This window comes from Pinus tabuliformis, chromosome 8, assembly GCF_031772625.1.
Source record: "Pinus tabuliformis cultivar Carrire ecotype Pingquan chromosome 8, CPIR1, whole genome shotgun sequence".
NCBI lineage: Eukaryota > Viridiplantae > Streptophyta > Pinopsida > Pinales > Pinaceae > Pinus > Pinus tabuliformis.
This window is the reverse complement of record NC_142294.1, coordinates 1689869721-1689884960: the sequence shown is the minus strand read 5'-3', so window position 1 is coordinate 1689884960 and position 15240 is coordinate 1689869721. Positions and strand designations below refer to the sequence as shown.

At 36.6% G+C, this 15240-nt stretch overlaps 1 protein-coding gene across 1 annotated transcript; it reads left to right on the top strand.

Moving 5' to 3' along the window:
• The first annotated feature begins 755 nt into the window (after positions 1-755).
• LOC149242741 (F-box/kelch-repeat protein At2g44130-like) lies at positions 756-1649 on the top strand. The gene has a single exon (XM_089370984.1). The coding sequence runs from the start codon at positions 756-758 to the stop codon at positions 1647-1649; it is 894 nt and encodes a 297-aa protein (XP_089227110.1).
• Positions 1650-15240: the final 13591 nt, after the last annotated feature.

Genomic DNA, 15240 nt, shown 5'->3' with positions numbered 1-15240 from the left:
TACCATCATCATATTATAATTAATAGCCATAAATAAAATACAAAACCTCAAATTAAAAACTCTAAATATAAAAAGTTGATAATAAATTAACATTTGAATGAGTTAAAAATATAATAAAAAATATGTTGTAATAAAATGAAATACTTAATTCATTTAAAAACTTTAAATAGCAAAACCAACTAAACCCATTTCATGCCCCACATATGTATATAATTTTTCTCCATAAAAACTCGTGTGGAGGTCATGATCTTTTACCTAAAGCATTAACATGTAAAAATATTGACATGTCAAATTTATATTAAATAATTCATTATATTATGAATTAAAAAATTATATATTTTTTCACAATATAAATAAATAACTTTTTATATATATATATATATATAAAATTAATTCCCCAAGGGAAATCTTGCCATAATGGTTGTTACATAAAACATTGCTATTTAAAAGTATTGACTAATATTAAATGTTTCCTTCTCTTGTGAATTAAAAATTTATATATTTTTCATATTACTAATAAAACATTTAATGTAGTTTATGAATGGATATAACGAACTCCATTTCTTGTCGGCTTGAAATTAGGTTTTCCACATCTCCACTATATATTTAACGTTTTTCCACATCTCCACTGTATATTTAACTGCACTTTTCCGTTTTTAGTTACCGTGGTTTACTTTCTTGTTTATTTCTTTATATGTGGTAAAACTCTGGGTAAACTTGATCTATTAGCAGATTAGTGTGTTTAAAGTGTCCTAATGGAGGTTATTCCGGAGGATGTTGTTCGAAAGTGTTTGCTGAAAATGCCTTACAAATCACACGATACTCTGAAAGCTGTGTGCAAAAGCTGGGAGGCTATACTCAGTAGCCCTACTTTCTATGGTGACAGGAAGAAATTTGGGACGAGCGAGCAGCTTATTTGCCTGGTTCAAAGAGAAATCAGGAGTCCGGTCCTACTTGTAGTAACGGTATACGACCCTGTGAAGGGCACCTGGGAAAGGCTACCTCCAATCGATGATCCCCCTAATACTGAAATACCAATATGCTGTCACTGCGTTGCTGTGAATCGCAAGCTACTTCTCATAGGCGGATTCCAGCCGTCCAGATCAGCAACTTCGATGAAGAGTGTTTATATTTACGACTTTGAGTCTGCGAGATGGCGTCGTGGAGCTGACATGCCCACACCTCGAGCATTCTTTGCGTGCTCTGTCTCTTTTTCCACCGGACTTGTCTACGTGGCTGGCGGGATCGACGAGCGTGACAACCCTCTTGCCTCTGCAGAAGCATATGACGTGGAGAATGACAAGTGGGAAATATTGCGTCCTATGATCGAAGCGCACGGGCAGGGAAGCCGTGGTGGGTTGGTGGAAGGTAAGTTCATGGTGTTAGACGACGAAGAGGAAAGTGCAGAAGTTTTCGATCCTTGTGAGGGAACGTGGAGAAGGGCACATTTCAGGGGAGAACTGTGGAGAAGTTGTGTCATTTCTTCTTCTTCCGGTGGGGGGAGTTGTACGTGTTCACCGAACACGAACAGGTGGAGAAGTATGATGTGGGGAAGGACACTTGGAGTGTTGTATCTACTCTTCCCATTCCCCACGATATTGGCTTCTTCTTTACGTGCGGTACACAGTGGCGTGACCAATTTTTTGTAAGCGGAGTGGGAGAACGACAACCGCGTCCCAACAAACATATATCTTATCTATTCAATATGTCAACCAGGCAGTTGATGGAACTTCACGGTTATGGTGGGGAGCGCTTTGAGGGCACGATCCTATCTGCAGCAACCCTGGAGATTTAGAGTTGTCAATACAGGAAATGGTTTTTTCTTGAACTGTTTTTGTTTGTTCAAAAATTGTGTATACATTTTTAAAAGTGGGTTTAATAATTAACTATTAAATCTATTTCTTTTTAAGTTTTACTGTAAAATAGAATTTAATTATGTTCAACTATTGAATCTATTTCTCTTTTAAGTACCATAAGCATAATAAAATTATCTGACAAAAACGAGGTTATTGCATGAATGATTGTTCTGTAGCGTCAAATCATGGTTCTTTGGGCAGGACCTTCTGCTGAGCGTAAACTATCTATCATATAATCTGTTGAAACAAACTCCATTACGTCCATCGTCTTCCCATCGCTATCCAATTACCGGTACCTTCGCCACCATTTATTAAATTGTTTATAGAAATCGAATATGAATTTGTTTTTAATTCGTTGAAAATTTAAAACAAATTTAATATAAATTCATAACAAAGTGGCATGCCAAATCAACTATGGAGGTAAGTAGTATACAAATGATAGTTTAAATATATCGACTAATTCCTAAACAAAGAATGTAGCTTATGGAGGTAAGTAGTATATAAATTATAGTTTAAATATATCGACTAATTCCTAAACAAAGAATGTAGCTTATAAATTCATAATACCTGCAATTCTTACTGCTTTCTAGATAGATTTCAAACTCATTATTTTCATTTCCTTGCAAAACTTCTTAAAAAGATCCTTCTGCAATAACAAGAAAACAATATAGATTTTTGGCTCTTAAGTGTCATTGCCCACACCAGTTCTCAGAGGTGAACCTTCACTATCACCAACTAGGAAAAATTGAGTCTCAAATGAGACATCTCCAATAGGAGCCCATCCTCTGTGTCATCCACCAGAGCTTGAAGCTAAACAAAGACATAAAATGAAGGGCTTTACAAAAATACATATAAAAGCATTCATCCTAACCCATAGAAAATAATTGTGATTAGAATAACCAAAAAAACTCCCCAAAAAGTGCACTTCATGCAGCTATCAGAATGCTTCTTGTAGCTATCTATCAGAATGCACTGTAAACCTCTTACACATGGAAGTTTTTATTTTCTAAATACAAGACACTAGTAATAAGGATTTCATACACTTAAGCATCCACTTTCAATAAATCAATGAAGCCCACTCTTGACAACAAATAAAGCATCCAAATTGAAGACAAAAACATCCTAATAGAGTAGTCTCTTACATGAGACTTTATTGCAATATTAACCTTGTAATCTTCAGTATGTATTTCAAAATTATCATAAATTATTAAAAATGAGCCCTCATCAAAACATATCAAAAGTTCAAAACCAAAAGACAAGAGATCCAAATATCATTGGTATGTTTATTATCATACATGAACGTGTAATTTATTTAGAAATTAATGAAACTCATTCTTAACCAAATCATGTTGCAACTAAAAAAAATAAGAACTGGAATAACCTCAATGGGAAAAGGGCATTAAAGACATCCTGCAAAATAGGATACGAAAAGAAGATTAAGCTTTCTTGAAAACCAAATGAAAAGTGGCATACACCACTAAGACATTTATGGACACAAACAACCAATCAAAAACTTTCAATAACAATTATATAAAAATTATAAGGAGAAACTCAATCAAAATCAGTACCCCATTTTCCTCTTTGATTTTTTTTTTTCCAATTTGTTTTCCTCTTTTGGAACCTTTATAATTAAATGATTTAAATCAAATATTTCATAACAAAGTAATCTCATATCACCTTAATTCACAATGCAATGGATAATAGTTTTAAATTTCTCCCCACTTATGAAATTCTCCATTCTATTTATTGTTTGACCATGATGATATTTGCATCATAATCCTTGTTCATGAAAATATCATTTAAGAAGTCAATGATAAGTGGCACAATTGGTTCCTCAAACAAAAAGCTAGAATAAGAAGACATCATTGTTTGATTGAACTTTGAAGATAAACATTATCAATAACTTTTCATTAACTTTCCAAATGTGTAGAAACATCTTAGAACAAAACACTAATCACTCTTATAAAATTTCTTCAAATCTTAAATCTTATATTTTAGATTCAATAAAGTCTATCCTTAAAGTAAATATGGTCACCATAAAAATTTCTCAATTAAGTATATTGTGTCCTAGCATTGTTAAACAAAGTTATTCAAAATCTATCAAAATTCCTGACAAAATCTATCAATACTAAAGCAACATTTTAATCAAAATTCTTCACCTAATACATTTCCTCCTCACTAGGAATCAGAGTTCCTAAAAGAATAATGTCATAAACACAAAGCCACTTTGACAAAAAAATCACGGAGGGTTACACACTTGAAATTTGTAAACATTAACTAATCCATCATATGGCTTGGGAATATATTTATTAAAACCTCTAGTCAAAATGCCACAAAATATAGCATCTTCCTAGAATTTCAATATATCCTCTTTGATAGCATATTAAAATTTTATAAGATTACATGAAGCAAGGTAATGGCTATGCAATTCATAGTAATTTATGAGCTGGCTTCAGAACAAATTTATAAGATTTGTAATAGGGGTTGCATTGAGTATAGTGTTGCTAAAAATTTTCATAATGGAGTGTTGTTAGGGGGTATGCCAATGGTGACACATCATGTGATCATATCACACTGACATAGACGATATTTCGAGCTTAGCTATTTAAGGTTGTGTGTAGAATATTTCAAGAGAAGCTATGCATGACAATTTATACATGCCCTAACATAATTCACCCAAAAGATACAATACATGCATTGGGCTTAAGATTGTAAAATATCTCATAACCTTTTTCAATATACTATAAATCAAGGCCTTGGAACACTAGCATAGGGAATAATAAACATGTGTGGGAGCTAGGACATTCATATAAATTTGATGTCTAACTACGGAGAACATATGCTTCATAATATATTTTGTCGCATTTTATTCCTTTCATTGAAATAGAACTTGCCACAAATCTTTTTCTCGGGCCTAAAAGAAAGGGATACCTAGAAACAAAAGCAAACTAGGTCCAAATCCCATTCCTACAAACAAAAGCAAGTGGAATATCATCATACTCGTGGAAGCGAGGATGATTATCCTCTCACCATTCCATCCAATGCCATCCGCAACCTAGAAAGAAGGAGTGGGGTTACCTGCCTGTCAGCAAAACACTGTGGTTAAAGAATTGTAAATACTTATCCTGTATATGATGGAAACGATTGTAAATCAACGACCTAGGAAATGAAACTGTCAAATAATTACCTAGTCAATAAATTCTGGTGGTGGGATTAGGTTCCGAAACCTCGCGCACATGTTCTCTGCAACAAAGCCATAGAGTCGAAACTGTCAAGCCCATCGATACATGAAGGATCGTGAGGCAACAGTTGGAGACTACCCACACCACATACCCATGGTGGGACACACAAGTTAATGCTCAATTAATGTTAACCCAAATCAATGTGTATCAAACAACACAAAAACTACAGCATCACTAATTTCATAGCCTTGGGGGATTACACAAATCATCGGGTGGAGATCGTGTCAATTGCTAACACGTTCGAGTCATGGAGAACTGCGTGGGAATCATTGTAGTTATGTCCAACCCGTTGGGTAGTTGTACAACTATAGGACTTGTTTCATGCAAGTTTTAAAGTGAGCCATTATGTGAGCGTACATAAGAATAGGAATTGCACGGTATAGAGAATAACTCATGTGCTGACAATTATGTACACATGATACAGGACCGTCAACCTTATAAAGCATGTCTATGTGTTGGTAATTATATAGCTGTGTATATGTATATATTAAAAAAAAAAATTGTAGCGAGATATATGACATGAGGTTAACATGGCCACCCATATATAAATGCACTGTCCAGCCAGCATATTTAATTACTGTCAACTTTTCAACAAAGTGCCATTTTATAAAGCTTTAATATCTACTTCAAATGGGAGTCAAAAGTTTGGATTTAAGATGCTACCTTAGCTTTGATAAGTGTTCCATCTCCCAGTTTTACTATAGTTAAAGAAGTATCTATAGATTGTTGAATGGAAACGACTTTAGATTTAGACAATGTGAATCTTTATGCAGAAATCAATTGAGAGCCCAATTAATGAAATGTCGATACCTTTATGTGTTGCACAGACAACATACCAAGAAGAATACCCAGGAAGGCTTGATAACCACAGTTATCAACTATGTAAAACAATTTCAAAGTTAAAATAAATCCTCAGACATAGCTAGAATTTTCAAAGAAAGTTTTAACAAGCCATAATATATTACAAACAACAATCATCGCAACTAGCATTTCCCCCAACAGTACACAACTAAAGGCACTTGAGCATTCTTGAAATATTTGAAGAGTACAAAAAGTTCTTGTGCAAAATGTGCAAGAGTATATAACGGAAAAAATTATCTTAGGGTATAAAATAAGCTCTGTAATGGAGTTGAACTAAGATAGCTTAGCCAACTCCACAGATGAAAACATTTGGACAGAACCCAAATCACATATAGAGAGATGCGTTAATGCTATTCTAAGCCCCAAATACAAATCAGAATTAAATGTCAGAACTCAATATCAAAATCCAATGATACAAAACTAATTGAATATGCCAATCCCTAAATATGCAAAAGCATCTTAACAAACCTATTCAAAAGCATCATCATCATCATCTGGAAGGGGTTGGGCCACAGCTGCTACAAGTTCTGCCTCGTACCTGACAACATAAAAGATTGTAAGCCAAAGTTTCAATCTTTTAGAAATGGAACAAATTATTTAAATAAAAGTTAACAAAAATAATAAGAAAATAGGATTCTACTTACTGTTGCTGGGTTGAACCTCAGGAGGAGCAGGCGATTCCACAAAATGAAGGTTTGGATCCCTATAAAAATAACCCATTATAGAATCAATCAAATTTTTTTAATATAACATTCATATTAGGGAGTATGAGAAACTAGATTAAAGGCTCACCTTGAGAGCTTCCCTGCCAAGTATAGGAATGGCTTCTCAAAGTTGTAGTTACTTTTTGCAGATATCTCATAGTACTGAAGATTCTTCTTTCTATGAAAAGTAACTTGCTTAGCTTTCACTTGCCTATTCTTCACATCAACCTTGTTTCCACAAAGAATAATAGGAATGTTCTCACACACCCTGAAATTCACAAAGATATTTAGCTAATTGGTTCAGGCAGTTGTGCCACCACACAATTAAGGAACCTTTATTTCTACTTAGAGATCCAAGCCCTCTATAAAACATATACCTACAAAGATCTTTGTGCCACGTTGGGACATTCTTGTAATTCAATCGTGCATTAACATCAAACATGATAACTTCACATTGCCATTGAATACTGCAACAAAAAAAATCCCAATCATTAAATAAGAAGGAAACAAATAAATCCTTAGGCAGACCAAAAATTAGAGGAGTGAATGGAATCAACTCAAGACCAGCATTACTCAATAATGGCTTGCACCCTTTGGGCCAAACCCCTTTCTTTAAGAGACATAGGTGTATATAATTAGAGAAAATAAAAGTAAAACTTGCCAAAAACTGTATCGACCCTAATCTAAGTGCAGGTTGTGTTAAGATGGAGTAGAGCATTTCGTCTGTAATAAGGAAGGCAAGAAAGCGGAGTGGGGTAGCTCGCGACCTACTCTGTGGACATTATCTAAGCCAAATGGAACACCCAAAAAGGAAAATTCGGTTTCGAATAGAACAACAGGTTGGTAGGATTATTATCCTGTCTGCGTTTTAACTCTTTCCAGCATACAAGTATTAATAACCTCGAAGCAATCAGGAATAAACTCAAAAGAACACTGTAATTAAGGGGCAGGGTTCAGACCCTCTCAACAAGGGAGGTTGTAAGCTTAGGGGATAAGACACTCTTCAGTCAATTACATAAAACATCATATAAACTGTATAGGAATGTGCAACTAAACCAAAAAAAATATTGACATAGATAAAAGTTGTGCAATACTATGAACTCATAAAACAAAAACAAGTACAAATTCCTGTACAGAAAGGCCACGGTGAGGTAACCTTTAAACAAGCACAAACGAGGAAAAATATTCTATTGTTGAAATCAGTATACCCTCACAATAAATTATAGTCCAGTAAACAGGGAGCCTAATATGCCATGAGAAAAATAAGCAGAGGTGTGCATTAAAATATATATACAGTTACAATTGTCCGAGGAGAGGAATTGCAGTCGGACATCCAAATTCAAGAGTCTAAAATTACATTTGTCATGTCCATGGTAAATAGAGCATGGAGGGAACGAATAAACCTCCCCACCCTCGTTCAATCAAAAATAAAGGTGACCTAGAGGGTTACCCTCCTCTAAACACAAGAAAAACTCTAAAGCAAAACAAACATAGCCACGATTGGTAGGATTCCCCATACCTAGAACTCGGAACGGGGGTGGGGTTTTTCTTAGTCTTTAGGCCATGTGAGGAATGGGTGCCTAATCTGTACAAGGAGCAACCCGAATAGCACATGTTAGACAACAATAGAAGTAATGCAAACTGCAGTAAAACAAAAGCTCAAGGAATTTATCCTCGTGCTTGCCAAGACACTTACCACTAAAGAAAACTATGGCCAACGAATGAACAACACTCATTCTAGTGTTGTAGGAGGACCCCATTTCCAAATAACCCTGCAGACGCATGATGCATGAGCATAATCAAGAATTTTATCAGTAAATCAAAAAGAACGCATAGCCAAAAGGTTACATAAGGAACAAGACATTGTGCGTTATCTACCTGAAGGGTTTGGAAACGATTCCTCCAGCATTTGAACACGGTCTGCAAGCTAGGCTCTCCGAGACGGAATGCATGGACTGAGCCAGAGAAAAGCCGCAGAGAAAGTTCCCAAAAAAATGATCCCATCACCCAAGGCAAGTGTTACTTTAGGCGGTAGCCCACGGAGACGATTTGCCACCATTGGATTACGAAGTGTGCCCTCCACTGTTGATGGAAGGCAAAAAGACTGTACAGCTTACCAGCCTCATACAGTACGAAGCAAATGAGGAGATAATTCTCACAGTAATGGATAAGGGGTGCCACGTGATGGCTAAAGGGAAAATGTAAAGTTACCCTCGGAACCATTGTCGTGTGGTTAACATGCGTCCAAACCATATTACAGAGATTTTTATTAAAGTTAAAAAGCAGTACACCAATCCCTTAAACCATACCCATATGACAATTGATGTGCATAAAGTGACATAAGGTAAATGAATCATAGGAAATTGTATATATAATTACAAGGGGTAATCTTGGGTGTGTAAAACCTTATGACTATATATATATAATTTCTTTTTGAGAAATGGGGTTATGACAGTACATCATGAGATTGTGGTCTTAACTAGATGTCTAGCGAGGCCAGGGGCTTGTTTGCCTCGTAACTGCTTTAGAGGCTAGAAAAGAAATCCAAATGCCTTGATTGTAGGTTTTCCAAAAGCCAATGCCGATAAGGAAACGTCAACATTAAATACTTTATCCTACTTCTATATGATATTTTCGTGGGGAGCTTACGCTTTCATAATAAATTTTATTGCAATACATGTTTTGCTATGTATCATCATTCGTTGTTTAGTTTTTGGCCTTGGGGAATTACATAATTAATATTGTGCTGACTAAGATTTTCTACGTGGAAATAATCCTTATACCCTCTCTTGGAGTGTTGAGAATTTCTTGCTGCATTTTTCAACACATAGTTCATTGGAATGTATTACTTTCACTATGAACTTGGCATAGTTCACATGTTAAGTTCATAAGGTTTTGGGCTGATTTGGTTCTATGTGTTGTGTATATAAATAATAGGTGTCCAACTCTTTCTATTAGGAACAAGTCTCCCTATGAAATGTGGTATGGCCACATTCCTTCGGTGAGGCATCCCAAGGTTTTTGGTTCCTCATATTATGCCTTCATACCTAAGGAACAGATAAAAAACTGAGTGCAAGGAGTCATAAATGTATCTTCTTTGGGTACTCATACCTCCAAAGCATACCATCTCTATGATGAAGTGAATAAGAAGTTTATAATATCCAGAGATGTGATCTTTCTTTAGTCTTCCAAGATTGACAATGTTGTTGAGTGGTAGCTTAATTGTTTGGATATATTCGAACATGCAAAGTATTTTCAAGAGTTTGATTGTGAGATTCCACATCTCGTTCTCTTATCTCTATAATTTCTATGAAGAGCCTTGAATAAATTAGGTTGAAGGAAATTCCTTCAGCTGCTTTGTATGGAAAGATCTAAGAGATTATTGGCAGCAGGTAGCCAAATCTGACAAGCGGTGAGGGTACATGCAAGATACAAAGCAAGGATTAATGCAGAGTAATGGAGAGGAGTGTAGTGACTACATACATAAAATCAAACATCTTTCATCCCACTTAGGATGCCCTGCATCATGCCTGGTTAGTCATAAGATCATGTTGGTCACAACCTTAGTAGCTTAAATAAACAAGTGGTAATACTCTTCATCTTCTAAGCTATGTAATAAACAAAATAATGGGAGCAAGACACGTAGATCAAACACATGGAATGACTTTTATTTCTTGCAACCATGAATTTCATTGAAGACATAATGATATGAAAATGATAAGCAAACTTTTAAGCTACATTAAGAGGTGTATTTCAGAAGACATGCTTTGTTTTCCATACCTAGCCTCCAAAGGGTTATGCATGAGATGGAGTTTTCATGTGGTCCTAATATTCTATCATACCTTGGGTTTCTTGGTCTCCTTATTTTTCTCCTCACCTCCTTGAGAGTCATCTATCATGTCATCTTTCTTTGTGGCCCTACTTGGGATGAGGCCCTCGGAGGACACATCTATGCAATTCCAGGCTGCAAGGGAGACTGGGTAGTCAAGGGACAAAATTTCACAGTTTTTGGAGACAGTGAGTTTTGACTGAGGGAAGGACACTGGAGGAAACCACTGCACATTTTTGAATGGTAAGGGAGTTTGGGATTTATGCGCATTGCACGATTTGAACAAGCAATGGAAAAGCTTGAGGGTTACATATGTGAAGTGTGTAGTTCAAGAAAGTTGGGTGAGGCTAGGTTGCTAAGGAAACTCTGAAATTTAGCTAAGTGTGGGATCAGTGGAACTAATATGAATAGTGATAAAACTTCACTACGATCACACACTTGAAAACTTATCGATACAACATAGACCATCTAGAATATATAACACATACTTCACTTAATGCAACAACCTTTGTGGTAGCTTACAGCAAGTGTGGCTTCGATTATAGAATTTGGGACGATAAAGGTGACACTTGTGTAAGAATGTGTGAAATGAGTGTTAAACATGTCTCATTCTCATAAATATTTCCCCTTGAAGCAAAACAAACCTCCCTTTGCATGACAAGTGATTACCCCCATGCCCAAAGATGACATATTCTATGTAAAGATAAAAGCATAAATGACTCTTAAGATCAAAAAGGGGAGCTTGAGATCATCAACTTACCAATAAGTGACTAAGGAACAATTGATCACAATATCCATAGTAGGCTCTGAAATCTAAGTGCAGGCAAAAATTTTGGAGGGTGTTGCAACCTATACAACAGAGCCTTCACCTTCTTGCTAGCTTCGTTTTCAACTAGTGTCTTGAATTCTACGAACTCAGAGAATGTCTCATATTTATTCCACGTGAAGAAGATCCAACACTTCCGTGAGAAGTCATCAATAAAAGTGACAAAATATTTGTGTCTAACAGTGTAGGTTGTCGAGAAAGGTCCATAAACATCATAGTGGATCCTTTCTAGGACTGCAGGTGCTTTGTTGTCCTAATCATGGAATGTGGATTTTATGTACTTTTGTAATGTACATCCTTTGCATATATACTATTGCTTAAGTTATCCTTTAGAGAGGCAAGTTCCATATACCTTGATTCCAAATTGTTGCTATTCCTCCTGAGGTTCCTCTTGCCTCACTAATTCTACCTTTATATTGTCTCTGTTGCTCAATGACTTTATTCATTTCCTTGTGGTTTTGTTTTGTTTCTTGTAACATAATAATTCGTGGCTTCTCAAAAAAGATAAGATCCCTTAGGGTTGCTACCTTAGAGGGGTGCCCAAGTTCCTTGATGTTCTAAGATAATATTTTCATCATTGGATATACGGTATGCGGGGAGGTGCTTGCCCCCCTTGGTCCTTGTTGATTGCCTTTTTGTCATGTTGTCCTAGGATATAAGTTTCTATGGGTGTCTACGTTCCCATTGCTATGTCCTTTTGTGCGTTCTCATCCCTATGTTGCTGATCAGATTTCCTGCCTCGACCAGGTTTCTTGGAGGGTTCAATAGAACCCCCATGATCTTTAGATGAGCTTATGGGTATTTTGTTGAGGGGAGGATCAAGAAGAGGCTGAGAGGAAATAGTAAGAGGCAAGGAGGATTTGATAGTGTCTTGGCGTTGGCTTTCAGGGAGCGCGGGCTCCTGGGGATTAGGAGGAGAGTGGGGGGATGAGGGGTCTTCTTCCTCCAAATATTCGAAGGGGTTTGATGTAGAGGGTAATGGCTCAGTCAAGATGGGGGGGGGGAGAAGGATGCAGCTTGGTGTCATGCGGAAAGAGTCAATTTTGCTTACAAAACCGACCTCCCTAGAAACTAAGGCTTTTCTAGTGACCAACAAAACAATCAAGCACTATCTTTCCCTAAATATGCATTTAAAATAAAAGCAACCAAGTGTTTAAGGCTTACCTTTAGTCCAACGCTGTTTGTAGCGGCCAAGCCTCTTCGATCCATATGAGCTCCTCTCCTTGAAGCCTGCATAAACAAACAAGCAAACGATTACATAACACCTGAATAGCTCATATAATAAAACATATTCATCACAAAGACCAAGGAGTTTATGAAACAAATTATATATAACAACTTGTTGAGAAAAATGAACTTAATTGTATTAATTGGAAACAAAAGAAACCTTACAACCAACGCCTTGGTGTTGTGCAGGTCCCTCCCAGTGTCCAGCAAGAGTTCTCCTCTACTTTGATCAGCTCACCCACTTCCAAATGAAGCTATGAAAGGAATGTGATCTCTCCTCTCAAGCTCTATAACGGAGTCCTAATTTCAGCAGCATCTACCCTTAGGAATGTTCAGCTTTTAACCTCACTTGCCTCTGGGCCAATGCCTGTATTTATAATGCTTTGGAGGAAGTTAAATAGGTGCACCATCAATGGGATAAGCCCCTCTTTCAAAGGGATAGCTCCCCTCTTCATGGGATAAGTTCCTCTTTCATTGGGATGCATGAACCATCTGGAGGCGCTCAATCCACGTCAAACCATCTTCTAGAATGCTCTAGAATCGACCGCAAGTAAGTTTTTCGAAGTAAAACTTGCGCCTTTTGACTTTACAGGGGTACGCACCCACCCCTTTACAGACAGAGCGTACAAGTACGCAGGTATTATGTACTTGAGGTGCGGGCCCGCAGGTAAGAGTAAGAGAAAGTGTGGAACCAGAGTTATATTGATTTTTTAAAGGCTTTCTCTCTCTTTTGGAGTTTGACATGAGGAGCAGAGGTATAAGACTTTCCAAGGAGGACAATATGGTTATTGATGGAGCCATACTGACTGCAAGTAGTCATGGTGACAAATTTTTGTGTAACAGATTGCCACCTAAACTGCGAGGTCTGTAGTAGATCAGGGTTTTATATCATCTATGAAGGGTGAAGCACTTTATCATTTCGAGAATTATCTTGTGGAGAGCCCAGTCGGAACCTACAAATATTCAACACAAAATACATATATGAGATCATATCATCGTTGAGGCAGGCATTCCCATACTCAGATCAAAAACTTAACGAACAAACTAACTACTGCTCTGATATAGGAATGATTTCGCAATACATCATAATCATAGACACATGTAGACACAGTATGGACGCAGCCATCTGTTTATAATTAGTCTACTGTATAATGAATACAAAACTCCTCACAGCCTGGATGGTAGAAACTAGATCCAGGGTCTTCATTTCTGCTTCCAGAAATAGTATGATTCTATCCATGTGAATAAATGAGTTGATGTCGAACATGGTAGAAACCACTTGATTACCAGTCAATGATGTAAACTGTTAACAAGTGTGAGAGAGACCACCAGTGATGTCAATGGCTCTCAAAGTAGCCAGTACAATCCATGAGATGTGAATGAATGTGTTGATGTCGAACATGTCACAGAATCCCTTGATCGAAGGTTATTGATGTAACCTGTCGTCAAAGGCGAGAAACCTGCCATTGAGGCATGCAGATCCCAAGGTACTGAGGATTTCTAGATCATCTTTCTAAATAATGAACTGAAGTCGATAGAAAGTGATCCGTTGAAGGCAAGCCCACAACACGAAATCATAGATCAAGTTGAAGAAATGTAGCTGTAAGGACTGACTCAGGGATGGTCAAGATAGATGTCAGATATTTTGCAGATGAATGGTTTATTTGCAAGACTCCACTTGAACACATAACGACACTATAGATGGTTTGATGACAATTGTCTCAAAGTTAATACCCGGAAACCGACTGAAGACTTTCAATGTGGTTTGATCAACTGTTGGGAAAAGGATTTCCCAACCCAGGTGAATGAAAAGTGTCGTGTTCAAGAGTGGTGATAAGGTTTTTCTGAGACAAAGTATAACAAATAGGCTCATTTTCCTCTCTTTTCCCCCACCATTTCTGGCAAGTACCTTTTTATTTTTTACAAGCTTGAGGAGGATAACATTTGCTTGATTATAAGCTCATCCTTCGGATGAGTCCAACTTAGTTTAGATTCGAACCCTAAGAAGGAGTGGTCTGTTCCTGTTTGTAATCGAACAGGTCCTTTACTGTGAAATTTTAATGAGTCCAGTATAGGAGAAACTCGGCGTTTTTCAATTTTAGAGTGTCTGAAAAACTTAAGAAGACTCCATGGTTGACCTTTTTCGTAAATTTGTGTCTCCCAAGCCCGAAAAAAGTATAAAATAATACTTGAGAGAACCGCTTAATCTTTACGACCAAGGAGTACTTTCATGATTAGTGTCTCTGATCTGAAAAGTAGAAAGCGATCAAGGACACATCTTTTTATTTCCAATATCGAATTTGAAACGACAAAAATCCGGCAATCTTTTCATGTTTTTACGGTCAGAAAAGGGATGTAAGAGGACCATATTTTTAATTCAGTTTTAATGAGCTAAAAAGAAAACTCGGCAATCTTTTCACTTTTTAGGAGTCAGAAAAGAGCTTAAAGATGACTCTGATGTTTTTGTTTGTAAAAAATGACAATTTTCCCTGAAAATCCTTTATCCTACACAAAAACCAACACATTACTCATACATGTTGAAGATAGATAAAAATACTTTGAAAAAATACCTTTTCATGGTGAGAAATAAACAAATTTACCATTTATTTACCCAAAAAACCAATAAAAAGGGCTTTTACCAATTCATTTTTACCATTTTACTATTGAAGGAGAGAAAAAGGTTTTTTGGAAAGAA

Excerpts from the sequence above, each read along its gene's own strand:
- LOC149242741 (XM_089370984.1), top strand. The coding sequence starts at position 756 with ATGGAGGTTATTCCGGAGGATGTTGTTCGAAAGTGTTTGCTGAAAATG.